The 13,897-nt window shown below is 40.3% G+C and overlaps 1 protein-coding gene across 1 annotated transcript in view; it reads left to right on the top strand.

Annotated features, from left to right (window-relative positions):
- LOC105986633 (cytochrome c oxidase assembly protein COX15 homolog) overlaps positions 1-13,897 on the top strand; it is a 19,906-nt gene that overhangs the window by 3,713 nt on the left and 2,296 nt on the right. The window contains exons 3-8 of the mRNA XM_013017641.1: positions 3,443-3,565; positions 4,059-4,245; positions 6,414-6,581; positions 9,376-9,457; positions 11,551-11,705; positions 13,079-13,192. Coding sequence (XP_012873095.1) covers positions 3,443-3,565; positions 4,059-4,245; positions 6,414-6,581; positions 9,376-9,457; positions 11,551-11,705; positions 13,079-13,192 — 829 coding nt within the window. The remainder of the gene's footprint in view (positions 1-3,442; positions 3,566-4,058; positions 4,246-6,413; positions 6,582-9,375; positions 9,458-11,550; positions 11,706-13,078; positions 13,193-13,897) is intronic.

Below are 13,897 nucleotides of genomic sequence, written 5' to 3'. Positions count from 1 at the left end.
AAAAATACTGTATAGAGGGGTTACAGTTACATGAGCAAGGTAATGAGTACATTTCCTATCAAGCATTGCTGCCTCCTCCTTTGTTTTTCCCCTACCATCCCTTCCTTCCCACCCTCCACAACTACCCCTCCCACACCCACCCCCTAAATTGTAAAGTTCGTTTTTCAGCATAGTGTCTTGTATCTCATTGTTATAAGGAGTAAACCTGTATCCCTATTTAAGCATTTAGTTTTTCCCCTTCCCCTCCCCAAATTAGAGAAGTGTATATACAAGATGCTGGACACCGACATCAAATACAGTGAAAACAGGGGTTATACCATGGGGGAGGAACATACATAGAAACAAAAAAAGTCACATGGTACCTTATAAATATGTTAGAAACAATAGCAAGAAAGAAAAAAAAAACACTTGTGTCCCTATCTTGGGGTTCATTTCACTTAACATCATCCTACCTGGTCATATGTACATAGCTTTTGACCTTTTCTGCTTGTTCCAGACATATACTTATTTCCCTTATTTCAAATAAGGGAAACCATGGGACCTCTGTTTATTTGGGCCTGGCTTACTTCACTTAGAATTTTTTCCAAGTCTTTCCATTTCCTAACAAATAGAATGGTGTTATTCTTTCTGATGGAGGCATAGAATTCCATTGTGTGAGCCGGGCGCTGGTGGCTCACGCCTGTAATCCTAGCTACTCAGGAGGCTGAGATCTGAGGATCACGGTTCAAAGCCAGCCCGGGCAGGAGAGACCTGAGACTCCTATCTCCAATAAACCACTAGAAAACCGGAAGTGGCGCTGTAGCTCAAGTGGTAGAGCGCTCGCCTTGAGCTGAAGAGCTGAGGGACAGCACCCAGGCCCAGAGTTCAAGCCCCACGGCCGACCAAAAAAAAATAGAATTCCATTGTGTGTGTGTGTGTGTGTGTGTGTGTGTGTGTGTATCACATTTTCTTGATCCATTCATCTACTGAGGGGCATCTGGGTTGGTTCCATATCTTAGCTATGATAAATAATGCTGCAACAAACATAGTTGTGCTGGTAGCTTTAGTATGGTCTTGTTTGTGATCATTTGGGTAAATGCCCAAAAGTGGGATTGCTGGGTCATAGGGGAGCTCTATGTGGAGTCTTGAGGAATCTCCATACTGCTTTCCAAAGTGGTTGAACAAGTTTACACTCCCACCAACAATGCAGTAGGGTTCCCTTCTGTCCACATCCCCTCCAGCATCTGTTGTTATTAGAGTTCTTGATTATAGCCATTCTAACTGGGGTTAGATGTTGCTTTGATTTGCATTTCTTTTATGGCTAGAGAGGTTGAGCATTTCTTCATATGTCCGTTAGCCATTCTTATGTCCTCTTCAGAGAAGCTTCTCTTTAAGTCTTTAGCCCACTTATTTATTGAGCAGTTGTTTCTTTAAGGATTTTTTGTTGAAGGATTTAATATTTTTAGTTCCAAGTATATTTTAGATATGAAACCCTTATCTGTTGTATGGCTAGTGAAGATCTTCCAATCTATGGGCTTTCTATTGATCTTGCTAGCTATGTTCTTTGCCATGCAGAAGCTCTGCAGCTTCATGCAATCCCATTTGTCCTACCTTTCTTTTATTTGTTGTTTCTGGTCTCTATTAAGAAAATTTTGGTCTGTGCCAAGGAGACCTAAGGTCTATTCCATCCTGTAAGGTTTTCAGGGTATCTGCTTTGATTCAGAGGTCTTTGATCCATTTGGAGTTGGTTCTGGTGCAGGGTAATATATAAGGATCTAGCTTTAATTTTCTACAGGTCATTAACCAATTTTGCCAGCACCATTTACTGAAGAGGCTGTCTTTCTTCCATTCTATTTTTTTTTTTAGCTCCTTTATCGAAGATTAGGTGGCTATAGGTATGTGGGTCCATTTCTGGGTTTTCAATTCTATTCCATTGGTACTGAGGTCTGTTCTTGTGCCAGTACCAAGCTGTTTTGATAGCTATGGCTTTGTAGTAGCGTTTGAAATTTGGTATTGATAGTCCTTCAGCACTATTCTTTCTGTTAAGGATTGTTTTTGCTATTCGGAGTCTTTTATTGTTCCATATGAATTTTTGGATTGCTTCTTCTATTTCCTTGAAGAATGAGGTTGGAATATTGATAGGTATCGCATTGAATTTGTAGATAGCCTTGGAAGTATTGCCATTTTCACCATGTTGATCCTTCCAATCCAGTAGCACGGGAGGTTTTCCACATCCTAAGTTCTGCTTTGATTTCCTTTTTCAGATTTTTAAAGTTTTCATCGTAGAGATTCTTCACTTCTTTTCCAGGCTCATCTTTTACATTTCTTACCTCAGGCTTAAAGTTAACTGTTGGTTTACAAATCTTGACTTTTTTCCTTTATTTTTGCAGTACTGATCCTTCTCCCAAGTAGCTTCAATTACAGGTGTACACTGTCACATCTGGCCCTCTGAATCCTTTCGGTGAAAGTATTTTCTAGTTTTACTTTTTTTTTCTTTTTGGGTCTGGTCATGGGGCCTGAACTGTGGGCCTGGGCGCTGTCCCTCAGCTCTTCAGCTCAAGGCTAGCGCTCTACCACTTGAGCCACAGCACCACTTCTGGCTTTTTGCTTATGTGGTGCTGAGGAATCGAACCCAGGGCCTCATGCATGCAAGGCAAGCGCTCTACCACTGAGCCACCTTCCCAGCCCTATTTCCTAGTTTTAATGAAATGTATGTTCCTCCAATCGTCTCTATGTTTCTGTGACTACTGTATCTGTTAGATACTACTTTTATGAGAAAGTGAAACATATTTGAGTTATATTGTCTTCAGTTTCACAGAAGAACCTAAACTTATATGTGAATCTCTTTTTTCCATGTAAAGAATGTTGGTTATTGCTAGTATAGCTCAGTAGTTTGTGTGTGCTTACTGTATGAAAGACCCTCTGGGTTCAAACCCCAGCACCAGAAAACTAAGAATGTTGATTATGCATTTAATATGCATTTCTTGGTATAAGGGTTGGTTTTGCTTGTGAACACTAATGAAAAACATCAAGTGGAAGCCAGGAGCAATAGCACACACCTCTAATTCTAGCATTCAGGAAGTATAAGTTTGAGGAAAGCATGGACTCCATAGCAAGATCCTGTCTCAGAATAAATAAGTAAACAATTAAGCGAGGAAAGTTAGAAAATGAAAGGATTGAGAGAATAGGAGAATAAAGAAATAAGGGCTAGAAACTGGGAATGTACTTAGCGTTAGAGCATTAACTTAGCATGTACAAAGCCCCAGTACTGCAAAAACAAGGAAAGAAAGGAAGAGAAATTTGTACCTGATAGGAGCTACTTCTTACAAAATTCCATGCACTAAGAGAAAAATATGTCAAGAAATAAACAATGAAACAATGTCTTTAATGGGGTTAAAATTCATATCTACTTATTGCTACAAACTATTCATAAATCCAGAATCATATTATTCCTTCCCTTAAGATTGACAGAGTCTGGCCTCTCAATGGTAGACTGGCATTTAATAAAGGAGATGAAGCCACCTACAAGCCAAGAAGAATGGGAAGCAGAATTCCAAAAATACCAACAATTTCCAGAATTTAAAATGTAAGTAAGTATTGGAGAGGGAAATCAGGTAAACATCTCATTGGCCCCTTTAATCCTTTTTTTTGGGGGGGGGTTTGTGGGGCTTGAACTCAGGGCCTGGGTGCTGTCCCTGATCTCTTTAGCTCAGGGCTAGCGCTTTACCACTTGAACCACAGGACTACTTCTGGTTTTCTGGTGGTTAATTGGAGGTAAGAGTCTCACGGACTTTCCTGCCCAGGCTGGCTTTGAACCGTGATCTTTAGATCTTAGACTCCTGAGTAGCTAGGATTACAGACAAGAGCCACTGGCACCTGGCATGCCCTATTTATTCTTTTGCTTACTTAAACTCCTTTATTTGCTTCAGTTACATTTAGTGAGCTGCCTAGTGAGTCTGCAGATAGAGAGCAGGCCTACCAAGCTCACAGCTAATGCAGAATGTTTCTGCATTCTATAGGGAAATAATAATGGTGGATGTTTTCTCTTTCCTCACTTTTGACTTCCCATTTCCCCCCAGCTTGAATCACGATATGACCCTGGCAGAATTCAAGTTCATCTGGTACATGGAGTACTCACACCGGATGTGGGGTCGAGTTGTAGGCCTTGCATACATCCTGCCTGCTGCCTACTTTTGGAGAAAGGGCTGGCTCAGCCATGGCATGAAAGGACGTGTTCTTGCCCTCTGTAGCCTAGTCTGCTTCCAGGTAAGATCTATTCAAAGTTAGGAAACCACAGGTGCTCCAGGAGTGACGTAGTTGGCAGTATTTTTGAGGAAGGAATCTGTGAGGCACTATAACAGAATGGGTAAGTGAATGCATTTTTAGTGTCACAGGCTTGGTTCAAGCCCTAGCTCTGTCAGTTGGTAGGGCCACAAGTTGTCTGGTTTCTATATATTATGGTTTCCTTACTTGTAAATATGGGTAATAATAGTGCCCTACCACTTAAGCTTATGTGGATATTCAGTGGAATAGTGCATGTAAACCATTGAGTACCCAGAATGAGTAAGCACTGACTAAATACTTTCTCATGTGCTACAAGTAGAGTTTGTTTCCCCTTATAGTTCTCTTCCCAGTTCTCCTTTTCTCTAACTTTGCTGCTGTATAGGAGGCTACTAGAAAGCTACAGAGACAAATAGGAAAACTCCACAAGAAGAATTTTGTGAAATGAAAGATCTTGGAATACAGTGTAACTGACAGATAGTATAAATAGGACTTAAAATCATGTAAGCTGAACTTTTAAGAAAAAGAGCTTTGAAAGACTCCAACTTAAAAACGGAGGTAAAACACTCTGTATATCACCTTTAAAATAACAATGAATTTTTTTTTAATGGAGGTAAAGTTAAGAGCCAAGAAAAGGAATTATGAAAGACTATGCCTGGAAGTATGTGGGTCAAACAATAAAGATCTTAAGGGGAATGTATCAGAGCACTAAATATAACACAATTTGATCTAGGAGAAGCTAGTTAACTGAGCACTGGTAAGTTGAACCAGTTAGAAGGGATTAAAGAAGCAATAGAAACAGAAAAACATTAAACACTAATAAAAAGCCTAGTGCTAACTAGGAGACATTATTTTAGAATTAATAAACACTAATAGATTTCCAGAGAGTTTTAAGGAAATTTAAGATGTCAGATAGTATTACATAAGGAAGAAAGTAGGGGCCACTATGTCAACACTTTCAGATGAAAACAAGGTGATTAAAATAGCCAAAGTAGTCTTGAACTGGTGAGGAGATGTCCGAATAGATTTTCTGAGAAGTATATATTTAGAAGTAGGAGAATGTTTCCTCTTTGACTTGGTTCTACCAGAAGGTGGAAGTAAAATATCTCTACCTTATCTGATATGATTTGACTGATACTGTTTGGTTACTTGAAAAAGCCAATTTAAGCAGAATCATAAAAAAAAGGGCTGTACACTTCTAAACTTAAACATGTACTTTCATTATCAACTTTTTTCTTTTTTTAATTAAGGGCAAGGCCTTATTTAACTTTATAAGTTTGGAATTTAAAAGAAGATTAAGAACTTAGACATATACAAAGAACTTAGAAATAAAGCAATCTGCATGCAAAATCCTACAGATTTGTGTGACTTCCCCCAAACCTTTGTGATTATCTAGTCCCATCTAACTTAACAATAATTTTTGTTTGTTTGCTTTTTGTCAGTACTGGAGTTGAGCTTTTAAGGCCTTATGCTAACTAGGTTCTACCAATTAAACCACTGTTAGCACCTTTTGAGATAGGGCCTCCTTTTATGTCCAGACTGGCTAAGATCGTGATCTTCCTATTTGTGCTTCTCTTTTTCTTGCTGGGATGACAGGGGCATGCCAATGTACTCAGCCATTGTGCATCCACTGTAACTTGGGATGACACACACACTACATCACACCTGCACACACCACCACACCCAACCATTAGTTGAGATATTGTCTCTAACTTTTTATATCCAGGCTGGCCTCAAACTTCAGTTTCCCATCTCCACCTCCCAAATAGCTAGGATTACAGGCTTGAGCCACTGCACTCAATGACAATAATTGTTTTTAAGCAGTTGTCACTATTCAGCTTTTCTAAAGCATGAAATCTAGTTTTTAAAGAAAACTCTTTTTATTCTATTTCACTGGCTTATATAATACTAAATCATATCAAGTATTTGTAAGGTTTTCATGTGGACAAATTGCTTTGTATTTTTCTATATTTGGACTATGCTTGAGTGAAATCATTGTATTATGTTAATGGTGCTGGTGAAGAACTGCAGAGATCTTGATCTTTGGGACCCTGGGTATGTGGAAGGGTAGGTAGGGTCCACTGCTGATCACTAACATACTTCCTCTATAAACTAGTTTTAACTTTGTGTGCCTCTTCTCTTTGGAATTCTAGGGTCTGTTAGGGTGGTACATGGTGAAAAGTGGATTAGAAGAAAAGCCAGATTCTTATGACATCCCTCGGGTCAGTCAGTACCGCCTTGCTGCCCATCTGGGATCAGCCCTGGTTCTTTATTGTGCTAGCTTGTGGACCTCACTGTCACTGCTACTCCCTAAGCACAAGGTAAAAGTCAGTCTGGATTGTTAACACATGTTGACAGGGTCAGGGGGATGGAAATTCTGGTTCTCATTGGAAGTTGTAAGTGAACATTTGGCTTCCCTTATATAGTAACAATCTATCAACTTACCAGAAGCTAGATATTGCCATGGTTTAGAGAAACATTGAACTTTAGGGCTTTGCTGAACTTTGAGACCTTAAGTGTGCAGTGCACTTCTGTTGAGCTGGAGGTATTTGAAAGAAAACTAGCATAGGAGCTGATTTTTCTTTTTTGTCCCTGAGATAGGATGTCATTATGTAGCTTAGACTGGCTACAAATTGACTGGCTTCAAAATTGAAATCCCTGAATGCTAGGATTACAGACATGCTACCACTTCCAGCTTTCATTTTTTTTAATTGCTATGAAATAAACATAACAACAACAAAAATTGCTATCCTACTCTGTGGTAGTGCTGGGACCTAAACCAGTGCCTGCAGCCATAACCCCATCTTATCATTAAATGTAGTTTGTTGATGTTAGATATATTCACAGGATTAGGTAACCAGATCTAGGACTTTGTCATAATTAAATAACAACTTCTGTCCAACAACTTATGTCATTGTGATACTTTATACACTTGGAATAATATACTTTTTTGTCTTTTTACTGACTTACATATCATGTCCTTATCATCCATACTGCAGCATGTATCAGAATTCCTTTCCTTTTTAAGGTTGGGTAATAGTCTATTTAAAGTTGGGTATATATAGTAGTCTATTTAAGGTTGGGTATATATATGTGTACATGTGTGTTTATATATACAATTATATTTTATCTATCTGTAGTATTTGAGATGCTTCCACTTTTTGTCAGTCATGGGGCTTGAACTCAGGGCCTAGACGCTGTCCTTCAGTTCTTCAGCTCAAGGCTAGCACTCTACCACTTGAGCCAGAGTGCCACATCCAGTTTGTTTGTTTTTTCTGTTTATGTGGTGCTGAGGAATCGAACCTGGGGCCTCATGCTTGCAAGGCAAGTACTCTACCACTGAGCCACCTTCCCAGCCTCATGTTTCCACTTTTTGACTATTGTGAATAATTTAGTTATGAATACTGGTGGGCAAATTCCGCCTTGAGATCCTGATTTGAACTCTTTTGGTTATGTAGCCAGAAGTGGAATTGCTGAATCCACTTCTGAATTCAGGGGCTGAATATCTTGTCAAGCTTGCTACTGAATAAGGTGAGAGCATGAATTTTAGGGAAAGTGAGAAGGAATATCAACAATAAGAGATACCCCAAACACTTTGACTCACAGAAGGTAGATGAGGCAAGGAAGACCAGAACAAGGGCAAAATGTGAAATTATGGTGTTATATAAAGGTCATGCTGTGTTGTATATTGAGAGGGGACTTACCATTCAAGTCTAACACTATATTAAATCTGATTTTCCTTTAGGAAACTTTTACTTTTATGCTTTGATTTAATAGCAAGATATAATTTTTTTCTGATACAATTTTTTTCTGAGGCCCTCATTTATAATGGAGGTATCAAGATACCACACCACTATGGATCACTAGTGAGCTAGCTAGCTATACATTTCAGTGTTCTAGCACTTGTCTAGCACGTATAGATACTGGGCTTCATTCTAAGCACTGCAAAAACAAAGGAAAACCTTCATAATTTAAACCAGGCATAGTGTCACATATTTGTAATCCAATCATTGAGGAGATGAAGATATGAGGGTAAGGACTTTGTCTCAAAAACATAGTTAGGGGGCTGGGAAGGTGGCTCAGTGGTAGAGCGCTTGCCTTGCATGCCTGAGGCCGTGGGTTCAATTCCTCAGTACCACATAAGCAGGGGAAAAAAAGCCGGAAGTGGCGCTGTGGCTCAAGTAGTAGAGTGCTAGCCTTGAGCTGAAGAGCTGAGGGACAGCGCCCAGGCCCATAGTTCAGGCCCCACAACCGGACCCCAAAAACAAAACAAAACAAAAAAAACCTAGTTAGATGTAGTCATGACCAAGTGGTTAAGGCGATGGACTAGAAAAACCTAGTACTGGTAGTTAGGTATTAAATCATGGAGATGAGTTTGTTTGTTTTTAAGTACTGGGGTTTAAACTTAGAACCTTGCAAGAACTAGCTAAGTGTTCTACTTCCAAGCCATGCCTCCAGCCTTGGTTTTTACTGGTTATTTTTGAGATAGAATCTTGCTTCCTCCTTAGCTACATTGCCTAGACCAAGATCCTTCCAATCTCTGCCTCCCATGTAACTTATTGACAAACACATGCCAGTGGACCCAGCTGTAGATTAAGAAGGGAATCTCAAGAACTTATCTGCCTGGGCTAGCCTCAAATCTTGATTTTTCCATTCTTAGTCTCCAGAGTAGTTAGGATTACAGGTATGAGCCACTGGCCCCTAGCTGGTATAGGATTCTTAAGTGGAATCATTCAATGGGTATTTGGTATAACAGGTATAAATTTTCTAGTAAGGACTGGAAATGTTAACTTGGCAGTCACAGGAAAGCCAGATGGATGAAACATTGTCACATCTGAGTAACTCTTGTTGCTAAATCATTTAGTTATCAACAGATGCATACATGTTTGAGTACCTTCATACTAAATGAATTTATACCTTCATAAAACTCACAGGTTAGCAGGAAAGACACATAGTAAAAAAAATTACAACGAAATATTACATGTCTGTCTTCTGTTTCTAGAGGCCCAAAAAGATCTAATGTTAAAGTATCACTTGGGTTTGGCGTTGGTGATCTTGCTGCCTCTCATAGTTCCAGCAATACAGCTTACCTTTGTGATTTTTTTTTTTATTTAGTTGCCTGAAACCCGCCAGCTCATGTGGTTGAGACGCTTTGCTGGTGGAACAGCAGGTCTGGTGTTTCTTACAGCTCTCTCAGGTAGGACTCCTCTTATCAGAAGTGGCCCGCTCTCCTCTTGTCACATGTTTTGCCCCTTCCTTATTCATCTTCCTATTTCCCTTCTATACCTTTCTCATCCTTGCCAACTTCACTCACTGTTTTCCATTTGTCCTCTCTTCTAAAAGCCCTTGCCAGTCATGGAACAAAAATATATGTCCTAAGATTTGACTCCTAGCTTCACCACTTAGTAGCTGCAAGCTGTGGCAAGTTTGTAGTTGCCAAGCTATGGAAGCTCTTAAGTTATCTGATCTATAAAATGAGATGATGACTATAGTATGAGTAATATGCATGACGTGCTCAGGCCAGTACCTGGCATTTAGCAAAGACTCCATAAGTGCTCGTGGTTAGTATTCTATAAACATCATGACAATACACCAAGATCTGTCGCACAAAAAAGATCTGCTCACAAAGATGGGCAGAGGTAGAGGGTTCATTGCAGCAGAGAGTCCAGCACAGGTTTCTCCATTGTCTAGACCATACTTCCACCTGTACAAGTGCATAAGATTCATTTAATTAATAGTAAAGAAAAATTGGAATTTTGTTCTTTTTTTTTTTTTTTCAGTCGTGGGGCTTGAACTCTGGGCCTGAGCACTGTCCCTCAGCTTTTCGGCTCAAGGTTAGCACTCTACCACTTTGAGTCACAGCATCACTTCTGGTTTTCTGGTGGTTAATTGGAGATAAGAATCTAATGGACTTTCCTGCCCAGGCTGGCTTTGAACCGTGATTCTCAGATAACGGCCTCCTGAGTAGCTAGGATTACAGGCGTGAGCCACCGGTGCCCGGCTAGGAATTTTGTTCTTAAGTCACATTACATTTTGAGGGCTTATCAGGCACATATATTCCTGGCACCCATACTGGATAGAATACTTCTATTATCAATGAAACTTCTTTTGGACAATTCTGTTCAAGAATGAAATAACATTGATTCACACCAGTGAGATACCTTTCCTTTTCCCTTTTTTTATCGGTCATGGGGCTTGAACTCTGGGCCTGGGCACTGTCCCTGCACTCTTTAGCTCAGGGTGAGTGCTCTACCACTTGAGCCACAGTGCTACTTCCAGTTTTCTGGTGGTTAATTGGAAATAAGAGTCTCATGGAATTTCCTGCCCAGGCTGACTTTGAACAATGATCCTTAGATCTCAGCCTACTAACTAGGATTGCAGGCGTGAGCCATTGTCACCCGGCTTTTTTTTTTTTACTAAAAGAACATGAATTTTGTCATTTATAGGTTCACTCACTCATTCAACCAATATTTATTGAGCACTTAGGGAAGATAAGTAATACGTGTGCGTGCATGCGTGCACACACACACAAATGAGTCAGGTGATATTTAGTGCTGTGAAGAAAATTAAAGCAAGCTCAGGGACTAGTGAGAGGTGGGATAAGCAAATGCTATTTTCTACTTTTGGCTAGTACTGGGATTTGAACTTAGGGCCTTGCACTGGTTTGCTTTTTGCTTATTTAGCTGGTGCTCTATACATAAGCCACCTCTCTAAGCCCACCTTTTTGCTGTTTGTTTTGGAGATGGAGTTTCTGCTTCACCTTACCTTGAACCAAGGGCCTCTGGATCTCAATCTCCTGAGTAGCTAGGATTACCGTTGTGAGCCATTTGCCTACCGACAAATACCATTTTATATAAAATTGCCGGGGAGATGTCTTTGGTAAAATGACATTTGAGCAGAGACCTGAAGAAGTAGGGAGTAAATCTTGCAGATGCGTAGGAAAATAGAATTTCCAAAAGAGATGAGCAGCATTCTGTGAAGCATGGAGAAGACATCATAATCATTGTTTTTTCCCCACTTCCAGACTAATATGCCTCTCCCTCCAGAGCTTCTAGTCTACTTCTCTAAGCAAAAATATTGGAGGAGCAGGTGCAGGACTCAGAGATGTTGAAGTTCTTATGGTGATGGTGATATATATCCCATATTTGAGAAGCTCCTATTACAAATCTTTTTATTATTCTTTAACTGCTCCCTTTGTCTAACTCTGGGAAAATAGCCTTTTCTATGTTCAAAACTAATATTTGGTCCCTTCCTGTCATTTGAGTAAGTTCCATTTATCTTGACATACAGGGGCTTTTGTGGCAGGGCTGGATGCTGGACTTGTTTACAACTCCTTCCCCAAAATGGGAGAATCTTGGGTTCCAGAAGACCTCTTTACCTTCTCCCCCATCCTGAGGAATGTTTTTGAGAATCCCACCATGGTTCAGTTTGATCACAGGGTTCTGGTAAGTTGGGCTGATAGTTCCTGTGTGGAGGGAGGGTCAGTGAAAGATAGCAGAGCAGCAGCTGTGTTTCCTGTTCTATTTTGGAAGAAATTCTAGGACCAGTTCTCTGACCTAATGATGTTTTTGTCCTTATTCTTCACACTCCCCCAAGCCAAACCCTAGCTTTCAGGATATTGCTAGCTTCTGAAAGTTTAAATATGCCCCACACCACATGGCCAGAAATAACTTCTTTCTAGATTGTCTTCCATCTAGATTGTCTTCTGAGCAGAAAAGAGATTGAATAGAGAGAGTGCAGAGACCTGTTGCCCATCATAAAGTTTATCAAAGAGCTCCAAGGAGCAGGGGCTTTATCAGTACTTCTCAGTTTAGGTTGATAGGTATTGAGGGCCTGTGAAGATTGGCTGGATAGCCTGGGCACGATGAATCAGTATAGCAAGGAAGTCTGGAGAAGCAGTGGTACTGTCGTAGTGAGGCAGGGCAAAGCTACATGTAGGGAGATAGACTTAAGATGACAGTCAATCTGAGAGATTTCAGAGGAACAGAAATAAGAGTGGCTGTTAAGAATAAAGGTAAAAAAATATCAAAGGAAAGCCTAACATTTCTCCTGTCTTGCTTAAAATACTCCCAACAAAAATGAGATAACTAGCATGAGTTTCAAGCTAGAGATTAGATATCATTACAGCAAAACATGCTGAGATAAGGTGATGATCCAGAGAGGTCCAAAGGGTTCTGGGGCAGGGACGCATTACCTTGTGTAATTTTAAAATTAGTGATGAGGACGCAAATGATTTAAAAAATAAGGACCAGCTGGGTGCCATTGGCTCACGCCTGTAATCCTAGCGACTCAGGAGGTGAGGGGCGGGGTCTGAGGATCACAGTTCAAAGCTGGCCCGGGCAGGAAAAGTCTGTGAGACTCTTATCTCCAATTAACCACCAGAAAACCAGAAGTGGCACTGTGCCTCAAGTGGTAGAGCGCTCGCCTTGAGCTGATGAACTGAGGGACAGTGCCCAGGCCCAGAGTTCAAGCCCCACGACCAACAAAAAAATAAGGACCATACTTGGGCTAGCCACATTTGAAGGTGCATAAGATTACCAACAGTGTGTGTGTGGATGTGGAGAATACACACATCATGGAAATTTAGGTGGAGCCCTGGATAACTCTACCATTTTAAGTCATAAGCAGAAGAGAACAATGGATTCAACTGAGGAGAAGGAACTGGGGTGGGACTGCAGGGTGGTTATCTGTGACTAATACAGGAAGACTTAGAGTCGCTCAGTGGTTCTGGAGGAGAGATGATAGATGGAATCAGGAGCTAGGTTCTTGACATAAGGTGAGTAGAATCCCAGCACATATAACTCTTTCTTCCCCCCAGGGAATCACTTCAGTCACTGCCATTACAGTGCTCTACTTCCTCTCCCGAAGAATCCCCCTTCCTCGAAGGACCAAGATGGCAGCGATAACCCTGCTGGCTTTGGCATATACACAGGTATAAGCCCTTTTCTTTGGCCTAAGGGTAACCGCAAAATAAAGTTGGTATTATAAAAGATTAATAATTAATAGTGAGAATATCAATACAATATTCTCACAAGGAATGATGAATGACCAGTAAACAGGAATAGCTTTTTAGCATCATTCACAAGCAAATTAAAAGCACCATTCTGTGCCTGTCAATTTTGAAAGAAAGAAAGAAAGGAAGGAAAAAATTGATGGAAGATGATCAGGCATTGGGGTGGGTACAGGAAAATGGATGCCTTCATATACTAAACCTCATGCTCTTGGTAAAAGTGTGAATTTGTATCACTTTTTTCAGAGGAAAATATGGCAATATCACTCAAAATAATAAGCAGGTAATCCTTTGACCCTTAAAAATATGCTAATACATAAAAAGCTTTTTGTAAGACAACTCATTATAGAATGGTGATGGTGAAAAACTGGAAACAATCTAAGTACTTTACCACTTTAAACAACAATTTAAAATAGTAAGATTTTGGGGGCTGGGAAGTTGGCTCAGTGGTAGACTGCTGCCTTGCATGCATGAGGCTCTGGGTTTGATTCCTCAGCACCACATAAGCAGAAAAAAAGCTGAAAGTGGCACTGTGGCTCAAGTGGTAGGGCACTAGCCTTGAGTTCAGGTCCCATGACTGACAATAAATAAATAAGATTTCAAGAAACAGGGTGTGTGTGTGTGTGT

Source organism: Dipodomys ordii, unplaced genomic scaffold (genome assembly GCF_000151885.1).
Source record: "Dipodomys ordii isolate 6190 unplaced genomic scaffold, Dord_2.0 Scaffold36, whole genome shotgun sequence".
NCBI lineage: Eukaryota > Metazoa > Chordata > Mammalia > Rodentia > Heteromyidae > Dipodomys > Dipodomys ordii.
This window is presented reverse-complemented; position numbering and strand designations above follow the sequence as displayed.